The sequence below is a fragment of the Diadema antillarum genome, unplaced genomic scaffold (assembly GCF_040938485.1).
Source record: "Diadema antillarum isolate AM-2024a unplaced genomic scaffold, OU_Dant_1.0 seq00001266_RagTag, whole genome shotgun sequence".
Taxonomy (NCBI): Eukaryota; Metazoa; Echinodermata; class Echinoidea; order Diadematoida; family Diadematidae; genus Diadema; species Diadema antillarum.
The window spans coordinates 18,143-30,116 of record NW_027272048.1 but is presented as its reverse complement, the minus strand read 5'-3'; the positions used below and the strand labels follow the sequence as shown (position 1 = coordinate 30,116).

General features: G+C 38.9%; 1 protein-coding gene across 1 annotated transcript in view; it reads left to right on the top strand.

Annotated features, from left to right (window-relative positions):
• Positions 1 to 880: 880 nt before the first annotated feature.
• LOC139745452 (lysophospholipid acyltransferase 2-like) overlaps positions 881 to 11,974 on the top strand; it is a gene marked incomplete at its 3' end in the record, with an annotated part of 29,228 nt that continues 18,134 nt past the window's right edge. Inside the window, exons 1-5 of the mRNA XM_071655841.1 lie at positions 881 to 974; positions 2,992 to 3,137; positions 3,795 to 3,965; positions 5,641 to 5,696; positions 7,642 to 7,696. Of these exons, the coding sequence (XP_071511942.1) occupies positions 918 to 974; positions 2,992 to 3,137; positions 3,795 to 3,965; positions 5,641 to 5,696; positions 7,642 to 7,696 (485 nt within the window). The remainder of the gene's footprint in view (positions 975 to 2,991; positions 3,138 to 3,794; positions 3,966 to 5,640; positions 5,697 to 7,641; positions 7,697 to 11,974) is intronic.

The window sequence follows — 11,974 nt, the reverse complement described above, 5'->3', positions numbered from 1 at the left end:
AAATGCGTCACTTTGGCGGGTAGGATAATTATGAATCAAATAGTTTTTTTCTGAACATGCTAGTAAAAACATCCGGTAACTCGTTGGCAGAAAATTTGTACATAAATATGCCGACGTTGTAACTGAACAGATCTGATATTTTCAGTATTTTTTTCAACCATGTGATTCGCAGCTTTGGTGGAATATTTGAGAAATGATATTTGTAATCTCCAAAATGTTCGCATTGCATGCAGATCATCGTGACAAGGTCAATCAAGAGTGCTAAAAAAAGAAGAAGAAAAATAAGAATACTAAGTTTGAAAATACAGGGGGGATGATCCTCAGAAAAAAAAAAAAATCCAGGGGACACGTCCCCCCCCCCCCCCCCCCCTCCCAAAGACTTTTTATATTACCAAAATGGGCAGGGCGAAAGAGGGGAGAGATGGAGGGGGAGAAATGGAGAGAAAGGCGTTTCAGTATAGTGCTCGAACTTTGAGGGACTACAGATTCAAAAATGATGGACATTTCTTCATTTTTTTCCTCTCTAAGCATAAATGATGCTTCTAAATGGAAATTTGAGGTCTGAAACAAAGCTATACCGCTGTTTGCCCCCTTAAAAGGGAGAAAATGAAGGGGAGGCAGAATTCACTCGTCAAATAGGTCACGTAGACGCTCGCGATAATCCAGCGGTTTGCTTCCTAAAATGGCCGCCGTTAGCCTCTATGGCGTATACACCTGTTTATACGTGTAGAATCGCGCGAGTAGACCTTCTACCCAGGGTTGTACGCTCGTTGGTGCAAACTACCGAGTCCCTAGCCAGCTAGCAGTATGCACGCACCACACACTCAGCGCTCGCCATCCGTTTCGTTGCCATAATACTCGTAAAAGTCAACCGTACATGTTCTGCGCTCTGAGAGGGGGTGTGACTTTCTTTCGTGATGGAATTCCAAACTTTACACAAGCTTTGCGACCACATTGGTTTGCGATACAAGGAGGTAAGTATAATAACTTTATAAATGGAACTAAGAGAAGATAGAACTGATCTAGATGAGAAATACATACATGTGGTGGAGGTACCTGGACGAAGCCACGGCGCTTGAGCCTTACCGGAAAGTGCCTACGACTGGTCCCACCTATTGCTTTTTCAGTGTGCTGACGGCGCCGAAACCTTTCGTTTCTATAAAAAATTCTAGTTTGAATCCGATTCCAGTTGATTCTGAGTGGGGCACGTCGCGTCGGCACGGCATTCGTACCACCGGCGTACAGTAGCCGGGAAGGGGGGGGGGGGGGTCGCTATGCCTACGTATGGAATATTTACAATTCATCATAGAAAGTCCGACTCCAGTCCAAGCAATCAATTTCGGCAAAATCGTGAAATAGGCCCCACCGCAGTGCACGTGTACCCGTGCGTTAGCAAGCAAGGGTGCCAGGGTAGGTCCTAGGGTTAGGGTTAGGGTTTAGGGTTAGGTAGGGTTGTATTTATGGTTAAATTGGCCGTTAAATTAGTCGAGGGACATTAGGGAGTCCTTCCGAGAAGAAAGAGAGGACGAAAGATGCTATGCTGTGAAAATCGGCCCCACCGCTGTATCAATTTTGCGTAAACGCCGTTTGGTGGGGCCGCATTCACGAGTATTATACTGTGGAAGGAAGCCCCACCGCCGTGCTTACCTACCGATGAACGTCACACGGTGAGGCTGAATTCACGAGTATAAATAGGCGAGCTGCCGTAGTATTAGTACGGACATGCAGTGGTGGGGCCTATTTCACGAGTATGCCTCAATTTCATGTAACAATAAACATAGATTTGTGTTAGAATGTAGATCTATATGGTCTAGAGCTAGACTAACATGTTGTTAGACCTATTCAGAAAGCCTTAATGAATATTCAACAGTTTTACTGTTTTGTTTTTGTTTTTGTTTTTGTTTGTTTGTTGTTGTTGTTGTTGTTTTTTTTTTTTGGGGGGGGGGGGGAGGGTTGTCTCGATGAGTGGCCAGATCTCCAGTGTATGGTAGGTGTTCAACACACCGACCGGGTCCATATCAACCGACCGCGCACTATAATGGCATTGCGCGTACAGAAAGAAAATGTACGCATGGGACTGCGCACAACGGTGTTCGATTCTTCACTGGGCTACGCTATCGAGGAAAATGAGGCTAAAACTGAGTGCGGAAAAAATGACACCCCACGCGTTCGAAGCCGCCATCTAGAGCGCGTACCTCAGATCGCATTTTCAGTGCGCGCTTGTGAATCCAGAGTATTTTCTCCACATGTGAGTAAAATTTCAAGCAAATTGTGAGATTTTTCACGTTTTTATTGATAGAAAAATGTTAGGTGGCCGGTATTATGAACACCCAACCATACTTCACTCTGCTCTGCCACTGAGTACCAGCAACATCAACAGCTCTCACAGCACAAAGTCACACTTTGTTGCCATACAACCCAGTTTGTGGCATCCTATCATTTCTATCACTAAAATCTAGAGTTTCTAGATATCTACAACAGGTAAGCTTCTTATCCACTGCTGGTCCTTTCCACACCTTCAGTCGTCCTTGCTTTTGTGGCTCATTCATTTTTAAACTTGAGCACTTTCCTCAGAACATGATCATCTTTCCTCAAAAATGCTCATACTAGATAGTCATACCACCACAACAGGCCATTCAATATTCACACTTGCCACCTGTTCACTTGATTCCTTCAACCCAAGCATCTTCATTGAAAATGAAATACCTGGTATCCTCAGATTTCTTTTTAAATCCATTAGTTTCACACTAAGCATCACTCTCACCATCTCTCTCTCAGTCCTTGTCAAAATTGCCATTTTACTTTCCCTCAAACACCATCTCTCACTCCTATACAACATTGCAGACCTCACACAACTTTGATTAAACCTTCCCTTCATACCAAGGAGAACCTTTTCCCACAATTTATGGTAACTCTTTGCATTCCCTGAACTTCACCCAGCCAAGTCTTGTTCTTGAAATTAACAAAACTTTATCTGCTTGCATATTCCAGGCCAATTTCTTGTTATGCCAGCTGTCAGCCTTTACATATTCGGTTTTCTTCCGTACCTATTTGGGAAGTCGGGGCACATCAACAAGGACTCGACACATTGTACAGGCCGTGGCTGGAATCTGCCTCTGCGTACAGGCTATAGGATGGTGAGATTGTGCTAATATATTATTTTCTGTTTATTGAAGTGACAAACTTATCATTTTGTGAAATACTCTTCCACTACAATAATTTGTTGAAAATTCTTTCTTGCCCTTTTCCAAGCAGGCTACTTCCCACTTCCTTGTCAACCCTAGCTCTCCATCAAGAAAAGTCAACTAAAAAGCCATGTATCACCTCTGACCAGCCAGAATTAACTTGATGTACTAGACTAATTCTCATTTTTTGTCAAATTTTTCATTTACACTGTAGCTTTGTCTACACAGTTTTTACTTCCATTCATATGATGGGATAAAGGAGACATTTCAACAAAGTGCAGTTTAGTGCATGATTTACATGTATTCTGCAGAATAATTCATTACACAATGGAATGGTGCTGCCACTTCACTGTCGTGTTGCTTGGCCTATATCTACTTTAAAATGATGCTTATTCATAGCATGTCAACAAAGGACACATATCATAGCCTTCTCATTTTCTATTGTATGTGCACAAGTTCTTTCCTCATCAAATATCTTCTCATTCAGATTTCTTCTAAATTTAGTAATATTGTATCCTTGAATCAGCATTTTCCTTTTATGTATATGTGGGACATCTGCATTTTGGAAACCTTGATATTCTTTTTTCTTTAAATTTGACATATCCCCAGGGAAAGTTTGTACTTTGCTGTAGATGTGAGTCTTTGTTACATCTTGATGAAACTGGTTCATCCCAAAGTGATGCAGCGATATGTGTCAGTATTCTCCATCACCTTCTTATCTGGTGTTCACATTTACCTCATGGCAATCGGGAAAGGAGTCAATAACTTTGACTGTGTGGGGTGAGTACAAACATGCACCTCAGACTTCATGATATTACATAAATACGCCTCGATCCATCTTATAGGATTCAGTGCGGATACACTCTGCAGTTTCAGCCATGATCTGAGTAGAGGAATTTGTATTGCAACCACATTTTTTCATAGAACCATGCCCTTTTCCATGCCACTTGCGAAAAGATTATGATAGTTAATATTCAGCACCTTGTAACAGAAGCTGCAGAACATTTTTAGTGTGTGCTTGTGTGTGTGTGTGTGTGTGTGGGGGGGGGGATATAATCTTGAGGTGGCCCCCTCAAACATCATTAGTTTTCTTGTGTGTGTTTGTTCAAGATTTCTCTTGTTTGTTTGTTTGGGTTTTTTTTTCAAGAACTTAACATCTTCACCAGTTCCACAGCTCCGGTGTAATTATAACTAATGATGTAATTCAGGAGGCATCATCAGCAAACACTTTGGGGAGACCTAGTAAAACATTGCCTGATACCACTAAATGATCTCTCACTGATACTGATTGTGCAACATGTTGGATTAAGTTCTTGAGTGGTGTACCAGTTATTGCCCAACACTAGTGTGATCTTTGTAACAAGCTCGAGAAGTGAAAATACTTTGTGCCATAAATGTTAGGTTTTGTTACAGTAGTGCTTCAGAGGTGAGTGAATCTGACCTTAGTGTAGAAAGGGACCAAGAAGTGACATCACAGGTAGCATAGCAGGAAGTGATAATGTGAAGTCATTGAGTGAAACAAAGGAGCCAAAGATTTTCTATATTTAGTCTGCAGCATTCTGTATTGACCTTGCATATTGTACAATTTATAATGTCATTTAATACAATTTGCAGTGTATGCCAGAGCTAGACCTATCTGCAGTTCTCACATGCAACAGTTGACAGCACATACTAATAGTGCATAAACAAACTTCTTATCCAAAGATGCTGAGACTTATAGGTCTGTCAGATTATTAACATGTATGTGGAGTGGGAAGTTTTCATGCAATCAGCATCCCTCCTGGGCTTGCAAGAATGCTAAGATAGAGAGTTTTTAGAAAGTTGGAGAGTTGAGAAGTTACAATGGTTGTAGAAGAGCTAAGATGGCAATGCTGCTACCAGATTTAATACCCAGAATACTGCTTGGTCAATCCAAGGGGTCAATCCAATGTATTGTAGAGATCTATTTTGAACTGAATTTACTTTCCCTCTGTTAAGTGAGCTCAGACAAGTTGTATCTCTTCCTATGCCATCAACCATGTCACACCCCTTTCACAGTATGGTACACCCCACTCTCCTTTGAGTATGATGATTTTTTCAAAGTCCTTATTGCTCTCTTTGGTAAAACAAAACATGATTCAAAATTAGTGACTGACACTGCCTGCATCTTCCTAGTTCTATGTCATAATGTTTCTTGCAAGTTGGGCTGAAGACATGAAGCAGGATGCGGGCAGACAAAATGAATTCTTGAATCTCGCTAGCAAACCTTTGAATTTTGAAAGACTGTGTGATGACATCATCTCCATTTTCCAAGAAATATATGTCATTGTTCTTCACATCAACACAAAGTATTCCAGTCTATCATGGCATAGTATACATAATTTTGTACCATGTTTTATGTTTTGCCTCATTGATATGGCATAATCTGACATGTTTGCATCTTTCTTGGATGTATTTTTATTTCCTGTGATAACAGACCGCTGATGGTAGTGACAGAAAAAGTTGGTTGCCTAGCGTGGTCTCTTCATGATGGTAAGAAGACTACGTACTTTTCTTGAGAGTGTTTTTTTATTATTACCTAGTGTTACTTTCATTTTGTGTGTGTGTGTGTGTGTGTGTGTGTGTGTGTGTGTGTGAGAGAGAGAGATTGTGTGTTTAGTGTCTGTCTGTCAGTCCTCTATGTTTAATATGTCATCATGTATTATATGATTTGTAAGTAGCTGTGTAGTGTAACTCGGACTGACTTAACCCGTTGAGGATGAGTCCTGAGCAGGGGCGGATCCAGGAATTCCGTAAAGAGGCGGCGCGTTTACAAAATTAAAGGGGGGGGGGGGGCGCACGCACCCTTCTCCCATTTTTTTCTTTTTATTTCTTTTGTTTCAACAAAAAATAAAGGGGGGGGGGGCGTGCGCCGGTTGCGGTCCTCCCTGGATCCGCCCCTGCTGAGTACACTAGGGCATGTGTCTATGGGGAATGCATGTTGTAGGAAAATCAGCTCATCCTCAGCAGGTTAAATGATGATGATGTAAAGATGGATGATGATAAAGTGTTCTGATGTTGAGTTGTTTAAAGGACATAGTGACTGTTGATCTAAAACCTTCCATAGATATAAGAGAAATATAAAGTCAGCTTTATGGCATTGGTACAGGGAAATATTGCACTTGATGCTAAATATTGAAGTGAAATCTGATACATCTAGGAAAACTTTAACCCTAAAAATGTGGGGGGGGGGGGTTGAATCAACCCCCCTTCAACATTTTTCCCTGCTATTCCGCCGCATGAAATTTTTTGATCGTGCCGTTCTCTGACTTTTTACTTTCAAGTCTTGCACATCTTTTGACACCCTTTTCGCGAAAATCACACATACTGTTAGGACGCTGCATGACCTTTTATACATACATGCCTGTCAGACCGGAAATGGCTCAAAAACGTGATTTTGTGTACAATGCCTAGATGCAAATAGAGTTTTCTCTCCTTATTCAAAAAGATATGATTGTTTTCACTTTCAATGGCTTAAATCAATTGATTTTAGCAGAATTATGCTTAAAATAGGTTCTGTAATAAATTTTGTGAAAAAAAAGTAAAAAACAAAAGGTTGAAAAACAAAAATACATAAGAAATTCATAAAAAAATAGAATACATAATAAATTAACTTTGATAGATATTTTTTTCAAGTACATTGTTAAGGATGCTACAAAGAATGTTATCACCCAAAACTAGGATTCTAGGAGCTTTACTTTCTTATTTAGAGCAAAATGTATGATTTTATGTATATATTAGCATAATTGATTAATACTGGTATAATGAAAATTTCCATTTCTTTTTATATAGTTTAGTAGATTACGCCACAGGTAATGTGTGTGCCAATTTTCATGGCGATTGTGCAATCGACGGCCGAGATCGGGGGGGTTTGAATCAACCCTCCCCCGGCCACAGAACACCCCAAAAAGCCCGGCCTGGTTAGGGCTAAAGGGAACCAATACTTTCAGATGAAGTTTCTCTTATTCAAATGCTTGACATATTTGATTTATTAATGACAAATTTGAGCTAAATCGGACAAGGAATAAGGAAGCTACAGCTGTTTGAATGAATGAACTATAGAGGGCGACAAATTAAATCAGCTTGGAACCTTTTGACAACTCTCCATTAATTTTCTAAACAAAATTTCACTATTACTGTCAAGTTTTCTGTTAATTCACATATGAACATGGTTCAACTTCAAAATATGCACCCTAATTTGCAAAATGCATTCCTTTGTGCCATATTTGGAATTCAGACAAGGAGTTGCTGTCATTGTTGAGAAAAGTTGACTCGAATGTGAAATTTTATGAATTTAACCTTTGGAGACATGTCCACAATTACGTCACAGCCTGTCTGCTGCCCTCTACTGACTGTTGCGGGGAGAGCAATTTATTAATTCATGAGATATTAGCGCACTATATGAAATGTTGTCTGTATCTTTGTTGCTTTCACACAGGTTTAACACGAGATGACTCACAGCTTAACAATTTGCAAAGAAGGATGGCAGTGAGGTAAGTTGTGTGTCTACTTCCCAGGGCTTAGTGTTTGTTAAAGCACTGAGAAAGAAGAAAGAAAAAAAAAACCCCCAAATATAAATAGGCATGATGTAACATACCTGTTCAATTTTGCAAGGGTTTCAACTTTCTGCTTCATTCTGCCCAGATGCTGTGCTAGAAAACAAAACAAAAAACAAACAAACAAAACACACACCAAGAAACAGGGGAGGTGTTAGGCTTGAAAGGTTGATATAGATGCATAGGCCTACTGTACAAGCTGATACTTTTTGCATGTACAGACATTTTATTCCTTTTTTTTTTCTATCCTTTTTGCGAATAGTGGTTGATCAGATATTTTTTTGAGTTGTTGATTTTGAATTTTGATGTCTCCACTTCATGTTTATAAAAAACAAAACAAATAAACACACATAACACAAATGCTTGAAGAATGTGGGACTTCTGACACAAACTGTTTTGTTCAAATATTGTGTGAAATTAGATTAAAAAAAAATAAGAACACAAAAAAGATAGTAGCTGCCCCCTTTGGTACCCCATTTTTAGTCACTTTCTTACTTGCATGAAGTCACAAGAGTACAACTTTTTGACATGTTTAAAAAGGTTTATCTCGCCCATGATGTAGTATTGAATAGACAGTATATTCTTCAAGCATATTATTTTCATGAATCAAAACTGGTAAGAAAAATGTGTGACCAGTTATATTCATAATATCAGAAATAAGATGTCACTCTTTTTCAAGAGAAAGAAAAAAATAATGGTTTTCTGTTTTTGACGTGAGGTACATGCACTTCTGTCAAGGGAGGCAATGAATTGTGAAATGCTAAATTCTCAGAATATGTGCTAAATTCTCAAAATAAGCAAAAATGTAAAAAGCTAAATATATGGCATTCATGATTATGTTTTTTCCCCTATAATTATTATTTTTTTCTACGTGCCTAAATATTTATGTTGTCAAAGTTTTGTAACATTTTTTTTTATTGAAAATGATACTGGAAATAACTGTGAATGTAGAAAATGATATGTACAAGCATGTGCGCATCCAACTTCAAATGTACTTCTATTCATTTTGCAGGCAACCATTGACAGAAAATGAAAGACAAATAATATTTGGTGTGGTCTGTGTTTGTCATAATGAGTACTATTGTTATCACTGATACTGTGGTCTGTTTTTGTCATAATGAGTACTACAGTGCCGACCGCGGGAAACGTCACGAAAACCCCTAGGGCAAATGCGGGAAGCCCTTTCGTCCGGGCGTACTAGGTAATACGCGGGCGTTTGGACGCGTACAGACGAGGGAAGTCGCCCGCACTTTCACTCTCGTCTAAACACCCGCATTTGCCCGAGCGCTCCAGCGCGGAATTAATGATATGAAAATCAAACTCTCCCGTCAACCATCGGCTACATGAAGGAAATTAGCTGAAATCGATCCGCGAAAATCTTTTGAAAAGTATCAGTAATTTGCCGGATGTTTGCTTTTACGTTCGAAAGTAAAATAATAACCATAACATTCAGCTCCCGAATATGCTAAAGCAAATGTCGAATGATCCCTTTGACGTTTGGAAATGAATAACAATAATACTCCGTACGATGATTAAATAAATGTCGGATGTTTGCTTTTACTTTCGGAAGTAAATAGCAATAACATTCATCTCCGGAAGATGCTAAAATAAATGTCGGATCTTTGCTTTGACGTTCGGAAATGAATAACAATAATATTCAACTCTGTACGATGATAAAAATAAATGCCGGATGTTTGCTTTTACGTTCAAAAGTAAATAACAATAACATTCAGCTCCGGAAGATGCTAAACTAAATGTCGGATCTTTGCTTTGACGTTCGGAAATGAATAACAATAATATTCAACTCTGTACGATGATAAAAATAAATGCCGGATGTTTGCTTTTACGTTCAAAAGTAAATAACAATAACATTCAGCTCCGGAAGATGCTAAAATAAATGTCGGATCTTTGCTTTGACGTTCGGAAATGAATAACAATAATATTCAACTCTGTACGATGATAAAAATAAATGCCGGATGTTTGCTTTTACGTTCAAAAGTAAATAACAATAACATTCAGCTCCGGAAGATGCTAAAATAAATGTCGAATGATCCCTTTGATGTTCGGAAATTAATAACACTAATATTCAACTCCGTATGATGATTAAACAGATGTCGGGTGTTTGCTTTTACTTTCGAAAGTAAATAGCAATAACATTTGGCTCCGGAAGATGCCCAGAAAATGGCAGATGATTGCTTTTTACGTTTGGAGGTGAATAGCAGTAACAGTCTGCTCCATATAATAAAATAAATGTCGGATATTTGCTATTACATTTCGAAATGAAGAACAGTAACATTCAGCTGCGTTTGATGGTAAAGTAAATGTCTGATGTCTGCCTTGACGTTCAAAATGAAAAAACAGTAACATTCGGCTCCGTACGATGCTAAAATGATTGTCGGATGTTTGCTTTTAAATTTGGAAATGAATAACGGTAATGTTCTGCTCCGAACGATGCTAAAATAAATAACAGATTGTTGCTTTTACATTTGGAACTGATTAACGGTATCAATCGGCTCAGTTAGATGCTAAAATAAATAGCGGATGTTTGCTTTCACGTTTGGAAATGAAAAAGGATAACATTCAGCTCCGTAAGATGCTAAAATGAATGTCGGTTGTTTGCTTTAACATTTGAAAATGATTAACGGTAACATTCGGCTCCGTAAGGTGTCAAAATACTAGTAAATGTTGGATGATTGCTTTTGCGATCAGAAATGAATAACGGTAACTTTAGCCTCTTTACAATGCTAAAACAAATGTCGGATAAATCAGATAATTTTGCTTAACATTCGACGTCGTGCGATACCAAGTTGATTGCATAAACCTTCGACACTTCGTTGCTGCTCAATTTTATTTGATCTCGACATTATGGACGCTATACCTATTTGATTTAATTGTCCTTATTTTATCAACTTTCGACATCAGCCGCTACTTTATAGTTTTCTCGATCACTAACGTCGGACGGTATGACCTAATCAACTTTGGACATTGGTCGCTATTTAATAATTTCATCAACCTTACACATCGGTAGCTATTATTCCGATGTTCGTTATTCCGAAGGCTCTCTAGTCCGAAGATTCGTTATTCAGAAGGTATATTGTTGCGTTAATTTCATTTTCGGATTCATGAATCTTCAGAATAACGAACCTTCGGAATAACGCCACAAACGTTCGAATTAACGAACCTGTAGGTTTAGGGAATTTGTGTGTTTCGAATTTAACGACCCTTCGGAATTACGAACCTTCGGAATATTACGAACAGCACCCATCCGATTATCAACCTTCGACATCGATCGCTGCTTACTGATTTTATCAACCTTCGACGTCGACCGTAAATAACGTATTTGATTGACACTTTCGACGTCGATCGCTGCACATTAGATTGGCAAACCGTCGAAGTGTCGATCGCTGCCTATTTATTTACTGGTTCCCCAATTTCTGACTTAGTTACTGATTTAATCTACCTTTAACATCGGTCGGTCATTATATTGTAAGTGGCCACTTATTGTCTCGAGCTTGATATTTCCCAATGGCGTCCACGTCTACACACACACACATAAAAAGAAAGAAAAAGATCTGAGTCTTAAAGGTCTAACGAGGCGTGAAAGTCCTTGTGTGATGCTTTTAATTGTGTCATTCACAATAGTGTCACGGTCCCTAAGATGGATGAAAGAGGCGCAGATCTTAAGAAGCCACTTGAGTTGAAGTTTAACACCGTCTGTCTATTCTTAAAGTACACGATTTGTAGGGGAAAAAAAAGACAAAGAGAGGGAGAAAACAAAGAAAACGTAGGAGAGAGAGAAGGGTATGGCGAAACCACCAGAGTGGCATTATGTAATCAACAAAGCTGCGTTTAACTTCACTCGAGTCCCCGAGAAGTGGTACTACACGTGCATGCATAATGTTTATCTTGGATACATGTACTGTAGGTACCCTTCTCTCCTTTCATGATAAATTGTTTATACGTATCACATAACTATGTCAATGCATGTTTACGTCGCAATTTGTCCAATCGGGGTTTTCCCTCTTTAAGGAGTGCTTGCTTTCCAAAAAAAAAAAAAGAAGGATGAAATTAATGATTATGAGCAAAACTGAATGCATTTAAGCAGCGGAATCGCGCTACATCAATAGCACTCCAAAATCTTCGAGTGATCCCGGAGGTCACTCCGAGTGAAAATGAACATTTTCACTCAAAATTCACTCCAATTTCACTCTAAAT